At 43.2% G+C, this 16867-nt stretch overlaps 2 protein-coding genes across 2 annotated transcripts in view; one reads left to right on the top strand and one right to left on the bottom strand.

The window, feature by feature from the left end:
• Positions 1 to 2856: 2856 nt before the first annotated feature.
• Positions 2857 to 16867, bottom strand: part of T265_15134 (hypothetical protein) — a gene marked incomplete at both ends in the record, with an annotated part of 47826 nt that continues 33815 nt past the window's right edge. The window contains 2 exons of the mRNA XM_009176721.1: positions 2857 to 3204; positions 12725 to 12915. Of these exons, the coding sequence (XP_009174985.1) occupies positions 2857 to 3204; positions 12725 to 12915 (539 nt within the window). The remainder of the gene's footprint in view (positions 3205 to 12724; positions 12916 to 16867) is intronic.
• Positions 16279 to 16867, top strand: part of T265_10367 (hypothetical protein) — a gene marked incomplete at both ends in the record, with an annotated part of 4458 nt that continues 3869 nt past the window's right edge. Inside the window, 2 exons of the mRNA XM_009176722.1 lie at positions 16279 to 16389; positions 16745 to 16863. Of these exons, the coding sequence (XP_009174986.1) occupies positions 16279 to 16389; positions 16745 to 16863 (230 nt within the window). The remainder of the gene's footprint in view (positions 16390 to 16744; positions 16864 to 16867) is intronic.

The following is a 16867-nucleotide window of genomic DNA, read 5'->3' as shown; positions in this document are numbered from 1 at the left end:
GTACGCGTATGTCTCCAGGATCACATGACAAGTGTATGGAGGCAGACGGTTACTCCATGTAGCTGGGAAAAGAAACACCAGCAAGAACATCCCTATCACCGCGATCGTTATCTAACTTTAGACACCACGCCCCGAATCATGTGCGCCAAATAGCTACTGCATTCGAGGGAAAAGATGTGCAGCAAAAATACCAGTAGTGAGCTCAGACCAAATTAGACCTACCAAACATAATTTTCATATGTTAAATTTGGCTGATATGATAGAACTTTATGCAGTGTCAGTGCGTGTGGAGTGAGGAAGAGGCATGTAATCGATTCACCAAAGAGCGCAAAATTTGGTTGAGTAAATTTCAACTATACTGAGTTAAATTTTGTATCAAACATAGGTTTGCTGGTAGACCTCAGTGGTGTCTGTGTTGTTTTTTTTCGTTTTGAGTATAGAAACAATGTGGCTGATGACACAGGGATCGGCACGTTTAAAAGGTGTTGTTGGCAGAAAGGCGAGAAGTCATTTTATAAGATTGTAATATGATTTTGGTGGAAACTTCTAAGAGTGGTTACCGTACTCCATTCAGACTGATTTTTGCGATATTACTCTAATCCATAAAGCGCCTTGCTAAATGCATGTGACATTCAAAGCGTATTTCTCCATAACAGATACGATTGTCTTCTGTTCCCCGTCAAAAACGCAACAATTCAGTAGTACGCCATGATGTACTCGCCACTGCATGCAATTCACAGTTGGGGTTATATAATGGGTTATTCCGTTTGCGACCCAGCAGTCACGGGAAACGTTTTGTCCGGATTACTGTCGGTCTCATTAAATATTTGGCGGCATGCGAACTAAATGGTTAACTTGACAGAACACACTACTCATATGGTTGCTGAAAATTATTCAATGATAATCTCATGAGTAGTGGGTTCCTTCAAGAAGGTCTTAGGCGACATTCCAAAAATTACACCAGCTTAAACATAAAAAGGTCTTTGTGCAGCACTCTCGGTTGAAGAATATCATAAACAACAGATTCAGCTGGGTCTTCCTCTAGAGCCAAATTAGTTTGCAAGTGAGTGTCTCCGGTGGAAAGCTATACTCCATTTCCTAACGTTCATGATATATTATTGGTTGTTGGTTTGCTCGTCAAGCCTGACAGCTAGACTGCAACTATTTTGTTACCAATCGGCATGACAACGTCGGCGCGGAGTTGACTGACCGATGTCACCTCGATCGGTGATGAAGAGTTTGCAATCAATCTACCGAGCTCAGCGAACAAACCAACAACTCAGCGACGCGCTGGAGATGCTTATATTTCTCAGTTTTGCCAATAATGCTTTATTAATGTTGCACGGCTTTCGGAGCAGAGTGTGCAAAACGGATGCTGAAACAAGTAGCTTTTTACCATACAATGGAGCTGTGAGAATAGCCCGCTTAAACGAGGACTTTATTTCATCCAAAGAAGGAGAGCGACAGAGAGTTTTGAACAGCTTTTAAAAGAAAAAACCGTAAGTTATTATCTTTACCCCACCCCTGCTGAATTGTTCATGTGAATTCTGTAGAAGCAACGGTACTTTGGCCGTCCCCAATATAAGTGATACACCACAAAAAAACCGTGATAATTAGTCGCCACTCAGTCTGATGAGCTCCTAGAAATTGCACCCACATATCGATTGGCTTCAAGATGGCCTCCTCCAATCTGTTGAAGCCTGGGCAAAAAAACTTAGCAAAGTTCTGGTATTAATGACGATTCCAAACGGTGTTCTGGACAAAACACGCAATACATGTGGTGAGATTCATCAAGTTGGGAGACGAAGAGCACTCTTTCATAGCGATTTCGGGACGCGCCTATTGCTACAGCGGCAACCAACAGGTGCAGCCGATTCAGAGGAGGCAGATGTTGCAAACCAAATTCTTCGAAAGAACGAGAATGTGTTGATTGTGATTTTCTGTTTCACCATTTGGTTGTGCGATAAAGAGGACGTGACTGGTGGAATGGAGCTGTTTCTACCCAAAAATGACAACTTTGGAATTGGCGAGAGAGCTTACTTATTGTACACAGATGACCATCGTAGAACGGCACGTTGTGAAATAATTTCACTCTGTCCTCAATGGAAAGTTACGTCAACGCAAAAATGCGGCAAAACTATCTTCTTCCTTAGGGAATATACACTCATTTGCAAACTAATTTGGTTTTTAGAGAGTCTCAACTGAAACCCAGCTGAATCTCTCGGTTTCGATGTTTCCAGGCAACTGAATGTGCTCCACCAGGCCGCCTCATGTCTCAGTCGCTACGATATTCGAGATATCGCGATACATATACATTTTTGTAATGCCTGGAAACATCGAAACCGAGAGATCCAGCTGGGTTCCAGGTGAGTCTCTGGAAAAATCAAATTAAATTGCAAATGAGTGTATTTCGCTAATTTCGTGCAGTTTGGTTTCAAGTAGAACATAAGGTTGACGGAAACTGCGCCTACCTGATGAGCTCCAATTAGGGCGGAACCGGTCGTGGGCTGTCGAGGAGTTTTCAGCAACCTTATGAATGGTGCATTACAAAAAATATCTTCTTCCTTGTCTACAGATTCTGAGACTAGCTTAATGGTGGGGAGAGTAGTATGTTTGTGAGTAGAATAAGAGCTAAAGCGGAATAGATAATGTGTCATGTTTCATCCATCTCAGTACCGATCTTCCTCAGTCCACCAATGAGATTTATCGACCGGATGAGTGGATAGCCTCTGGAACCTTACACAAATAAAACGATTTTCTTGTAACAGGTTGTGATCCAGACCATTTAAGGCATGTACCCAGCCTAAAGAAACAGAAACAGATGTGACGTAGACACAACACCATATAGCACAGACCATCTGTGTGTGTAAGTTGAATACAATTCCACATGAACGGTAGTAAGAAACGGAGATTGGCGGTCAACCGACCAAATACCAGTTCAGTTCTGTAGCGCGTAGTGTCATCAAAATTTTCGATCAACAGATTCCATACTAACCAGTGGAATGCAAACGATAAAGAACTCACAAGCTTGCGAAGCAGCCATCGTCGGGCTCGATGCTGGGCGAAGTTGAACGGGTTGAGGAGACACAAAAGAAGGAATATGACTAGAATGAGCGGAGAAAGGTAGCTGGGCACATGAAGTACCTCGCTGTACATGTAATACAAAACAGCACATCCCCATACGTTGGCGAAGAAGAAGGATATCTGTTAGGAGAGAAAGACGAGAGATAATACGATGAAGTCAGAATACTAACACGGCACTCATGAACAAGCACATGACAATAAACAATTACGATGTGAAAAACTAGCTTGTTTAGTTTATATGACGCGTACCGATAAAAAATTCGAAAGCGAGCTCCCAACAAGAACAAATCCCTTTGAAGAGGTTTAAATGGTGTTTACTGGTGTACGATCTCGTTGATTGAAGGTTTCTACCGGAAATCTCTCTTGCTGTAGACTAAGGTCACGTCGGTAGGTTGAGTACAGAGAAGTAGGTTACTCAAATAACCTTAATAACACCACAAGAAATTTCTACATTTCAGGGTATTTACCTTATGAATACATATTTGAGGATGATGCTACATCTGAGTGAGGTGTTGCGGTGTCGAAGCAAACAGGCCTGTCGAAATATTTAGACACGAGCACCAGCAACACAAACTGAAGCACATCTGATGTCCAATCAAAATAGTCACCCATGTTGTTTTTATTCGAACCTGAGGCTCTATGTTCTCAATAAGCAGTGGGACGAACTCACGAAGATCTTATCAATCTGTTGTTCTTGCAACGAGAAGTTTAAGTGCACGCTGTCGCTTTAACAGTTGTTGTTGTTGTCCTGCATCGCGGTCTAACACTAAAAAACTTTGGTTCGCCACGAAAGCTTATTGCGATGGCGTGACATCAGTCAACTCGTAGCTCATTTTAGCAGGGTTTTCCAGATACAGCTAACCAAGTTCACCAAACCCCTCTGACCTTCCACATCAGTCCTTCATTGCTCCGCGCATCTTCGTTTCTCCACCTGATTTCCCGAGGTAGGAAGTCCCTGGTAAGATAAATATCCTCTCCTCGAGCAATCGGCACCAATCCGGGCTAGGTTCAATATATTCCATGCATCAGCGTTGCGACGCTTTCCACGAGCTTCAACAAGAAGTCGATATGTAATCAGCTGGACCTTGAAATATTGCGGGGAGGTTGGAAACAGAGAGTGGCATTGCGTCTTTACCGGCACTATGCTTCGATGCACACCACGTCCAATATACCACCTTTTGGACGGTAGCCTTCCTTACGTCATAGACTGAAAATAAACCCGTCAATTGATTAGTCTATTGGTGTCTTTGTATGGTGGGTGCACACAATGAACGTTGATTTTGAGGTGATGTAATCCCAATTTACCCATGACGTATGTAGCTCATACGAAAATTTTTACGTAAAGATGTAATCAGCGAAAAAACATCATAATTTGATGGTGATGACGAGGAGCGACGACCACAAGTTGATTGAACGTGAAGCAACACTCCAGCTGGGTTTTGCCAACGGTTGTGTCGAACAACTATTCTTAGCCCAGGTCTTATTTGGCACTGTGCTTGCTTTGTAGTGACCACTGACGCAAATAGCCAGTCTGATTATCTCAGCCGCCCACAATACGCGCCTTATACTGGGGCGGTTCCCGAATAAACCCAAAAAATAATCAGGCTTGTCCTGCATGCTATTACCATCATCATCGGACTTAAAGTGTATGCGAGTAGTAGGTTGGTTCTTGCTGTCTTCCTCTTCCCTCTCTTCTTGCTGTCTTTCTCACCGACTTTGTTGGAAATGTGAGTGCAGTTGTAGTTGGGATTGTGAGTGGAATAGTTGATCCAAGGGTCTGTGTACAGATTAGGAATCAAACGCATGATGCCGTGAAGGAAGTAGAAGGTTGCTTTATACAGTAATACCAATGGCCCTAATGAAATGTGTTGTACAAACGTCACACTGGCTAAGATGCTGCATGCTACGTAAGAAATCCTGCGCAACTAGTTCATATAGAGACCAGGAAGCGATCGAAAAGGATGAAATCGTGTGTCGCAAAAGTCCCCATAAGAGCTGTGTTATAAATCTTGCCTATGCCGTATGGTCCCGCGGAAATAATTCATCCTGAAAGTGGGGCACCATTCCATGATCAATAATTTCCCCCCTTCGTGGATGTTTATTTCGAGTGGCTGAAGACAATCCAACCACGCAACATTTTTATAGCTAGGACGGTCTCGCATTGCTCAGGAACAGTGCTATGACTGACAGTTGATGTCCATGGAAATTCTCGAAGCCATTCACGTTCGCAGTCTTAAGTCATGATTAAATGTGCCCTACCATCTAATGGACAAGTGGAGTACTCAGATGGCACATCCCCTTAAATACTTTAATGGAAAGGGAATGCGAGTATTATTCTGGATGTTTTTTTTGCGCACCTACCGTTCGACATCAAAAGAAACCGTATCAGATAGGGTTTCACCGGCTGAGACCCTGCTTGAACGCCACGCTTCCTGTCAGACAAATGGGAGAACGGGACACCAACATTGACGAGTAACTTTTACTGACATTGTGGAGCCGATTCTCAAGAATTGTACCCAGGTTACCAATTATTCAAATACTAAATCCCACGGTCACCAAAGTATTTAGTTGCTTAGCATCCTAGCTGAGCACAGAGGTCATACCTTATACGAACTCACGGTCGAAAAAGGAACTCATCAAGTTTACCATATCTGGTGACGGTACAGGTAAACGAACTACATTGGTTGATTCCCCGAGGATACTCTATCGAAGATGTTCAAACTCTCAACACGTCCTTTGAGTGTAATATGGAGAAATACAACCCCAGGAACTGAGCGTCCAAGGCGTAAGTGGGCTCAAATAAAGTGTCTTCCCCAATGAACATGTGAGTCCAATTAGGTTCGAAAGCAGAGTCGTTGACAATCGCCAGAGTTCATTCAAGCCTGACGTGGCTCTCCAGTGAATGACTCTGGCTTATGTCGCCTTTCACTGTGTTCATCTGTGTTCGTCTCTACCCCAAAAATAGCATCGCACGCACCACATTAAATTCTAGAGATTTTTAGAAAGTTCTGTTGTTGACTGATTCATACAAGCAGGACCTAATCCAAGCCTGTGAGATCCTCATGTGGTTCGCCGCTGCTACCCCTGGTTTTGGGTGCCTGCTTGTCGTTTTTGTCTTTAAACCATCCTCAGCTTGCTGTCTATACCATTATGAACAATACCGAGTAGTTAGATCAATCACGAAATGCGCATACTTCCCGATAGTTGCACTTCCGAAACAATCCTCGAAGAACTTTAACTTGATCAGAACGGTTTAGATATTTGATGCATATATATATATACAATATATATATATAGTCACCCTCTGGAGAGCAGATCACTCAATCTTGCTATCTAGCTATTTCCAGTATTGGTTGCCTATGTATGACAGGGAGATGATCAGCAACATCAGCAGAATCCTCGACCCACAAACGCATGGAAGTATATATATATATATAAGTATATATAAGTATATATATATATAGGCAGTTATGCGTAGCTTCCCACTTGACGTTAAACACTGAGCTAACTCATCACGCGTACTATTGCTGACTGTTTTGTCAGCTGTTGATTATTTTGCAGTTAGCTATTGATCCCTAATTTAGCCGTTCCACTTGATCAATAACTTAATGCTAAACAAGCGCATTTTCGTTCACCCAGTAGGGTGATTCCACGGGTTCAGACCAGATTCTTGAGTCGTAAAACCATTCAGTGGGTTGCGTCCTAAATGACTATCATTCAACATGTGTCACTTGGGCTACATTATATTACTTGGTTCAAGGTATAGCGTAGAATGAGTGAATTTCGCACCAGTTCATAAACTATTTGAAATTCACTGATCTGTTGACTGCGCCGTCATCAAGTTATCAGCGGCCTTCCGCCCTCACCTCCATCCTGCAATGGTTCCACAAGAAGTCAGTTTCGTGCCTCAGATTTGCGTAACGAACGAGTTGTGATTAATTTGGAATCCTTTGTAGGATGACCATCTTCACGCTACGATGATGAAGCTCCTGGTTCACTGAGGCTTTCTCCAAAAAGATTAAGACAGAAGGCTAATCAATTCGGTCGCGTGGGGGAAGATGCAAGAAACCAACGTAGAAAGCTAGCGCTTCCCATCTCGTAACGGCTATTCGAGAGAAGCTCACCTACAAGGAGGCAATCGAATTCCTGGCGATTAATTGGGCAATGCCAACTGCCCTTTCTGGGTGTTCGGGTGAGATCGATCAAGGTTCACCGACTGTCCACTCATTGCCAGCTAAGCGGCCTACTGGAGTTCCTCATAGCTTGCCTCAGCTAACAAACTGATCCAGGTAGTATCTACCACTTAAACGCTGCACCCCTAAATATCCCGTATTTCTTTGATGAACCCAGCTGTGGACACACCAAGCTGAACCGACGGCCAGGTGGACCGAATTGGAACCAATGGTTTGTCCGGACGGCTATTATACACCATCTGTATAGATCGGTTTTCGCGCGAGAGCACAAGATATCAGTTAGCTTTCTAGAATATCTTCCGACAACTAAGCATGCACGGTGATTAGCATGAGCAGTTTTCGATCCCGCGTGTTCCATAACACTACCTAGGAAGAGGGATCATGCTGGAACTAAGGCACAGGTTCACGTATTCCACAAATAGTCGACATGCATCAGAATCACGCACATTCGCAAGCTGGCTCATAAAACGATTCAAAGGCTTACTGGGGGGAAAACATAGTCAACAAGTGGATAAAAAGTTTAATTTCGTGTGTTAGATTATTGAAACCGACGAATATCAGCAGATAAGATGTGTGTTTGCATGGGTAATTTACAGTCACTTGCACGCCAATCGGGCGACTAAGGCCAGAATCCCTTTTTACCATCAAACTCACATGATAAGAGTAAGGCATATCAGGCGATAGTTGGCGCCATCGTAGAAAACGCGAACCCTATCGTAACTTTGTTCTTGAACCTGGTTTCATCACATTGCCATTCTTTACCGTCAAAGATCAAGGCGCATGAATGAGCAGCAGAATTTCGCTAGTTCGGTCTTAATGGGATCACATAAAATTTGTCCGGAGGTCGAACATAATGTAGTTGCCCTCGATTGTAGACAAACAGCTTTACGATTAGCCGTAACACTATGGAAAGGCGAGGTGTACTAGTTAGGTGTCTTCGAGAGGTCCAGCTGGTTCATTAGCAGGATATTCTTCCTGCCTTAAAGTACAAGCATATTAGGTAGGAATGGAGGATCCAATCGATGACTGTCCCTCAGTCACAAAAGACCTACTGGACACATTCACGTGTTAAACTAAAGGTGTTTCAGGGTTGTTTTTGATGTTGATCAGGTGGGCTTTGATCTATTAACCGAAATTGGAAATTAACTTACCAACGTTGGTTTCACCATCAGTTAATTGTAAAGATCGGCAAACAGACAACAGCGACCGAGTCAAAAATCAAGAAACGAACCCGAACTATCGATATTTTGACACATTCCCCATAATGTTTTTATCAGAGCCCATGGGTGGATGTTGGTGCGAATTGGGTCACACATAAAGGGTTCACGTTAATCCATGTTATCGTTAGGTAGGGAATGTCCTACAGGAATGTCCAAGCCAATGGTGGATAAAATGCAACGAACGGTGAACAACTTCGTACCTAATTTAAGTTAAATGCACTGAAGATCAAGAATTTACACAAAAAGTTCGTGCGGGACCGTGAAGAAGTTGTCAAGGTCCGTGAATAACCGCATGGGGCAGTAGCNATATATATATATTCCTGTGTTAGACTGAAGGGAATGATCTTGGGCGCATCCTGCATAACTTGAGAAGAGTTACGAGAATGTGTTGTCCTCTGAGTAACGGTTTATGAATGACGCTGCTTACCCTGAACAATGTTTATTTTTATACTTATTTTGATTGACTTGAGCAAAGCTTTCAGCAGACATATTATTGTAGGTGGTAGGAAATTTCAAGGCAGGCTCTTCAGAATGTAAACATTTGGTTAAAGTATCCAGTTGTCTGAGCTAACGTGGTGCTTTAGGGACTTGACTAAATCCAACTTGTCCACAAATGCCTTGAAAGATGCGTGATTGCAATTTGAATGCTCTACTCTGAACAGGAGCGGAGTAAAACGAAGACCAACAACAGCAATATAACCCTTCTTCAATCTATATACATAATTTACTCGAACCAGCAGAGATAGGGATCTCAGTACGTCAGTTTTTCGTTCATCAACCGTTCTAATTTCATCTGTAAAGATAAAGGCCGTAGGACAGACCGACTTTTGTCGGAGTCCAAGATGAAACGCTCTCCACGGTAAGTGAAGGAGCCGCAGCTAACGTGACTCCAAAGGCACTGGTGTTGCATTTCCAGACTCATTCTAAAAACCCTTCAAAATGGATCAAAATATGTATCTACTGCGTTATTACGTAACCACAACCCAATGGCGTCTTACCCACTGCTGTGAGCATGCAACTGTGTTGACTTTCGTGGTCCTGATCGTGAGACACTGAGTGAAATGTAGGCAGATAAAGTGTTCTTACGTAAAACCCGCGGCTGAAGATACTACAATCGGTGCTAACGTCCTGCAACACGTTTTGCCACCTCGTAATGACGACAGAGTGATAGATAGAGAATTCAGTGATTAAAATGTTCAAATTTTTCCAAACGGAGCTAAGTTCAAGATTTGGATGAAATGGCCGAACGGGCAGACAGGCCTGCGTTGCCCAGGTTTGAAGGAAAGTAAATACAGTTTTCTGATTAACATTACTACATCGCTTGGGCTAATCGAGCTGACGAATATCAAAGAGTATACATTCCATGAAGTGCGAATTATCAGATCACCTCTAGATACCAACTTACTCTAGACACATGAAGACAGTGAGGATCGGAGCGAATCACGGCGGTGGCTACAACCTTACAACAGGGGCTTTCAGAGAAACTGACCGAGCTAACCTAACGTTCCCGATTTTTAGCTGCTAACCTGAACTCTCCGAGGGAGCTTCTGTGCTTCAGACTCGAAGGATTTTCTATGGATAAAGCATCATCAACAGAAACCCATCAGGCAGTGAATAACAAAGTTTTTGTGTCCGTATAAATCCCCTTCTGTCTTGATCCCAAGATATTGTGGTACTTTCGTGCACGATATAACTACTGAAGAGGAATGAGGTGACCATACTTCTGTATTTTTGAAATCCTTGATGCTCGTGAGGATGACCAGACGGGCAGTGATTGGCCACGTACAACCGCACAAGTAAAATCCCGATGTATGTCTCAGGACGAGGCCGTAGTCATCCGAAACGTCCAAAATCAGACTTATAAAAAGGTCCCACCAAATTCAGTGCAAGAGTTTGCAAGCCTGGGTATATATACCTTTGGTTAAATCAGACAAGGTCTTTAAGACATTCCTATAGCAAGCTATATCATGACTTCAAATATTGGTCAGAAGTTACTAACAGCTATCCAGAATGAAATCCTGTATTTGCCAAGGCTCTTGTGAATCAAGGCTTAGAAAGAGCAGCCAAAAGTGGGGTGTTCCACACAAAGCTCTCATCTGCCGATAAGGTTAGGGAGCAACACAGCAAGCGCAGATGTGACTTGTGAAAAATAGTTGATTGGTTCATGCACACTGACCTGAGTTACGAAAGTAACCAGGCAAGCTCGCTAAGGCGCTTCGTTACCGGTTTTATAATCAGTTAGTATCGCTCAGTTTCACCGTTAGCCACTCGGTTAGCTTCCATTGTGACGATTGACTGAATGGGTAAAATTCTTTTGAAGTGGCTGCTTTTCTAATCAGATGGTGCTACTTCAGTTAGCAGAAGGTTCCTTTCCAAACCAGTGCCTGCGATGCCTGTGTGTGCGTGTACCTGTTAAAAGTATGTGAAAGCTGATTATCTCAGTTGGTGAGAAGGGTATTCCCCATCCGCCGCCCACAATGCATGCGTTCAAAGAGCTTGCCGCCCCAAACCACAAGATATTAGTGTGTGTGAGATGAGTACAACTTTTGTCGAGCTAAAGTGTATGGTATTCAGTGTCCTATCTTTATGATGCAACTATTCGTGAGGAATGGTTTCAGCTATCATGACAACGCCCAGCTGAATTCATACGCCAGTTTACTGCTTCAGTTGGTGAAGAATATATTGATTTCTCAGCTCGCATAACGTGCTCATAGGTTATTTAGACGGTCATTGACGTCCATTAGATCGCTCATTTGCATAACTACTGGTACACGTGAGATACTCAATCGATATGGGGTCGGTGTTAACAGAGATGCAAGGTATCTATGGAACTCGACTTTCTGATACTTCGATTTGTAAGCACCCATGATATACTGCTAAGGGTGGTATTCGACTACTGTGTGGGTAATCCCGATTGGACTCCAGCTTGTGGGAACCTTAGAGACGGACGCATTTCAAGGCCTCCATGCACTCTTAAATAACGATTGTCGAGGACGCTAATCTCTTCTCATGATTTTATGAATTACGAACTGCTCCTTATAGCTGGTTGTCTCCACTCTTTGATTCTCAGGTCCCTTTGAATCCCAGGTAATTTTATGTAAGCATTTTAGCTGCTCATGCCTTCACCATGTGGTTGTGGTTATTTTCCGTCTTCTTGCTTTCCGAGTGAGAATGTTACATTCCTCTTATCAACCCAATTACACTTGTGTCCCGGTTTTGTTAACCCGGAAACAACACTCTGTTTTCTATCACAGTTTGTGAGCAGTATAACTTTATTAAAGCAAATATTTCATTCGCTCTCGCCCATCATTTGTATGCTGGTCTTTCTGAAGCGCTGTCAACTTTGTATGCGCTTTCAAACGCGGAACCAAGCAAGTCATACATGGATCTATATAAACAGCATTTCGAATGAAAAATATCTATTTTCGACTTGCTTCATGACTTGGTTCTTCCACTGTTAGCAAACAGAACGACTTACACGCCCAGGTTTTGTCAATATTTATTCAGTAATTATTCTCTCATACTAAAGTTATTTATGCTCAGTGACTCCTATTTGAAATCCTCGCTTCGCATCGCCATCAAGTGACTTCGAGGTTAACACGGTTTTTCTTGATTTGAATCGGCTGATTGATGGGCGGATAGATGGGAAACAAACCCGCTTCCGCGGCATAAGGTTTATTTTTCTGTGTGGCGACTTAAACCTGTATTTACGACTGCCGACAAGCTCTCGTGTGCTAATCCATGAATGCATCAGCAGCATCAGCAGTTTGTATAAAGCGCCTAATCTGGCTACGAACAAATCGATTTTGGTTTGGCAATCGTAGGTAATGCGTCCAGATTCCAAGCATTGTTGACCGGCAAGTTCACTGCGGTTGGTTGATAGGGTACAAATGGGATCGGAGGGAAATGTGTACCACCGGGAGTTTACCTCGTGAGTGAATGAGGTCATTTTGACGTTGACTTGTTTGTCAGATGCTGAATGAGGAAATGATACGTAAAAAATACTGCAATCAAGCTACTGTGTTCATCACTCACCGCAAACAGTTGATAATGATCCAAATGTGATCTGGGGTTGATCTCGAATATGAGTACATGATTCACTCCGGAGGTGCGCCAACCGTAGGTGTGTGAATGAGGTCATTTTGACTTAAGTTGACTTGTCAGATGCTGAATGAGGAAATGATACGTAAAAAATACTGCAATCAAGCTACTGTGTTCATCACTCACCGCAAACAGTTGATAATGATCCAAATGTGATCTGGGGTTGATCTCGAATATGAGTACATGATTCACTCCGGAGGTGCGCCAACCGTAGGTGTTTAGTCCGAAGAGACTGAGGAAAAATATTATCAAAAAGGTGGCTCGGAATATGCGCACAGCTGGGATATTGTTTGTGGGCAAAGGGCGAAGAAATATATCTATAAGAAAAGTGGGACAGGATAGGAAGAACAAGAATGATTGTTGTGCTTCAAAAGAGTGTCTAGTATTTGAATTTGGGGCGTTCGATGAAAGTGCTAGCACAGGTAACTGCTTGCATTTGATAAAATCCACCGAGATGGAGTGGAACTTGTTTTTTTAAGAAAAAATGATTGATGACCGATAGTCCTAGTGTAAAGGATGGGAAAATCCGGATAGTTTTAAGTTCACAGCCTGCACAAGTCGACCGAGACGGATGGACAAACCTGTTTCATTCTTTTTATAAAGAAAACTACTCACAAGGTTGCTGGAACTCTTCGACCAGCCCACGACTGGTTTCGCCCTTCTCGGGGCTCATCAGGTAGGCACAGTCTCCGAGTTTCCCTCAATCTTATGTTCCACTTGAACCCAAATCGGACTGTTTTTGAGAAAACACTCATTTGCAAATCAACTCCGTCGTGGGCTTTCGAAGAGTTTCCTTTATGAAAATATACTGCGATATCTGGAATATCGTGCTAACTGAAATACGAGGCGGCCTGTGTGCTGCACATTCGGTTGTAGAATATCATAAACGAGAGATTCAGTTGAGTCTCTCGTGAAAACCAAACTACGGCAACTGAGAGATGAACAAAAAACTTCAAACCATTAATTCATTGGTTTTCTTCTCGAGTGAGGCATCTGTTGCTACCGGTGCAAGGTCACTCTGGATCTGCCCTATTTACCAAGTATATGAGGATGGGATTTAAGTGTTGTTGTAAATTCACCTTCATCGCTCGGTTTTATACACATTTGATGAAATTGTCGCACAGAAATGGGCAAGTGAGGTGCTCAGGTATGTGACCTCTGTTGATGGAACCAAGTACAAAACAGGTTGTAAATGACAGAACACTTGTAAGTTTTCTTAGAGGAAACCTCTATTAAGAGCTAGTCCCGTTGGAACGCAGCTAGCTTTTTGACACTCCGGGAGAGATCTTTCTGCGGAATGATTAGTTTTACAATGGTATTCCCGTTATTTACTACCTGGGGTAAAATTTTCTCTCCGAAAAACAGCTACCCTAGAAAACGTGAAAGAATTCTCCTCGCACCGTAATCTTCTTCAAAGGTAGAGATGATGTATTGGTCTAATTGTCACCAAGGATAAGTCTGTTTAGCCGCCTCGGGTTACCTTTTCGGATGAGTGCGCGTTTTTCTGAATAGGAAGACTCATGGAACCTGTTTACCACTGGCATAAATCTTTTTTTGAATAACAATTGTTGTTTTTCAGTTGGGATGGTGATGCGCGAAATCCGCTTCTCCAGTCAAACAATAACTATTATTCTATAAAATATTTTCTTTTATCAGTTGTTTCATACAACGTTCAACCTGGATGATGAAATAATTCCTTACGACAGTGTCCTTTCAAACTTTGAACGCCAAATATGCTATCTAGTCAGGTGTATTGAAAGACACCACCACGGTAAAATTGACCAAACAGGTACGGCGAACTAACCACAAGGCTTTCACCTGATAAATATCACGGATATCTCATATGATTAACGAGTTTCAAGCTGCTGTGGTTTTAAAAACCGTTCAGTTTGCTTTAGCCCCACCGACCACCTGTAGTTTACTTCCGATATGACAAAGAAGTTTCTGGATATTGGACAAATTCGCAGTCACACCAGTGTGTGACAACCAGTTTGTTGGAACACACTACCGAACGGCCCAGCAATGTGTGAACCAAAGTCCGCGAAAGAATGGACAGCAATTCGTTTGCGAAAAACCAAGACGGTCTACTTTGGAAGTGGAGTTTAGAAAAAGATTTCCGTTTTGTTTGTCCGCAATTAGCCCGTTGAATGGCAGATATAATTGCATCAGCCAGACTGGGTTGCTGTAACCTACAAAAAACATATTCACCAAGCGCGGAGAATCAGCGAGTGCTTGCACAAAATGAATACATGTCGAGATGTTGGGCTAACACATCAATCGAGACAATCTTCCTAACGGCATTCAATCGTCCAGGACCAGTGTCCATCAAGTTTCAGGCAAGATAGAAAACGATTGTCCCTGCAAGCTTGAGACAAATGCGTGCGTTGCTGGAGATCCATATATGCTTCCTTGATCAGCGATGGAGAAAGTTCTTAGCGAAATTGCAAAAAGTGACCGAACCAACAATGTTGAACAAGTATGAAGATGTACGTGTCTTTGCTGGCTGGCTTGTTGGACTGGTGTCCAATACGTCCAAAGGTTGAACTCGGTGTTTCGACCTCTCTTGCACACAATTTTGCCGCAATGGGACCACTTCAAACCAATGATGAATTGTGTCTTTAATAAAAATGCCTAGTTTTAAAAGGAAAACCAAGAACTATACCGGTGCTTTGTTAACGAGGAATTTAGCTTGTGGTGCCTGAGGTAATAAGGACGTGGGGCTTATTCCGTACGCAGTCAATTTGGTTTATATTCACAGGGTTCGCTCTATTGGATACGACGGGAGGCGTATATAGACAAGTAGTACCGATTCATTTCAAGACTACACCATTCGCCAGAAAATGCCGGTAGGCGACGACTCACTGGTATGCGTATGCAAGTGGAATTGTGAAATTATAATTGGTCGTGCACTCTACGGAACCTCTCTATTCAGATTCGACCGAAATCTTTTCAAGTGACACTGTGTAACCTTAAACTAATGTTTTTCGGAATAACAGAACTAGTGCAACTTCTGATTCGACCGATCGTTTTAACCCAACTTACTGTGCGCTTTCTCACCTTGCCGCCTAATTGCACTCCCACGTAAACAAAATTTCGACATATCCTATAGCAACCTAAACAGCCGAATACCTTATTTGCTGAGTAACGGTACGAAATGAAATCAGACCCCTGATAGCCCCACCGCTAAACTGTTTATATGGCCACAAAATCATCCTACACGAATGAACATCTGGGAAAGTATTGCTTTCTCATTTTTGTAGCAAGGCGGCTACGTCGAACGTACATAGATTAATACAGACCCAAACATTTGGCCTGACGAATACAAAGAGAAACTCTGAAAAGGCAACTATGTGCTTGCTGTCTGGCAAAAGACGTTTTCAGCCACAACAACTTAGAAGCCAACTTGTGCGGGTCAACGTGACAGCAACTTTTCGGCCGTCACAGTTACATTAGCTGTCAATAGTAAGCCTGGTCCTAGGCCTACCTATCTCACCTTTCCACCTCTAGGCATTATGTTAGATGAGCAGAAACTGATATTGGGTCAGTTACAACCTGGGAGTTCCAACCAGACCTAAACGGAGCCAGCAGCCCCCAGTCGGGAAATTGTGGGCTTTTGTCACGAATGGATACCGGTTTTGGAGTAATGCACTCCAACGATGATCCCAGTCAACATCTGAAAGATGTTTGAAAAAAACCGTTCAGCTGTAGCACCCTTTCGGGGCCTAAATGCTATGCCACCAGAAGGAAGCACGAGAGCTGGGATACGGCCAGGTTGGCCAAGTCTAGACAGGGTAAGTTGAGAGGCAGATGTCGGGTTCGAACTTCGGACATTTCGACTACCAGATTTGCGCCCTAACCACTGAGCCATCTCGCCCCAATTTATGTTTGAACAAGAGGATATTCAGTGTAAAATGCCCTATGATTGTATCAGAAGAAAAACCCAGTGCAACACACTTTTTAGTCGTTTGACTGAAACTCGGGGGCTAGCGTATTGACCGCGTCATGCTAACTTACAAGCCTTAGACTTAAAAAAAACTAACAAAGTCCAATAGGTAGCACTAGCTATCAGGAAGGTCAGCTTCCTGAAAGCAACCACTGAACGCCCGGAATCTACGGTGACTCTCAGATCCGCTAGGTGTTGACCAGACAGACAACGCCCCCTCAATATGCAGCGCGTCACAGCCTTGCATTAAACCCAGACAGCTCCAGTCAGCGTTGATCAAGGACAGACAACGCCTCCGCAATATGCAGCACGTCGCTGCCTCGTAC

This window comes from Opisthorchis viverrini (genome assembly GCF_000715545.1).
Source record: "Opisthorchis viverrini unplaced genomic scaffold opera_v5_377, whole genome shotgun sequence".
Lineage (NCBI taxonomy): Eukaryota > Metazoa > Platyhelminthes > Trematoda > Opisthorchiida > Opisthorchiidae > Opisthorchis > Opisthorchis viverrini.
The sequence above is the reverse complement of the archived record's forward strand: the minus strand, read 5'-3'. Positions and strand labels throughout refer to the sequence as shown.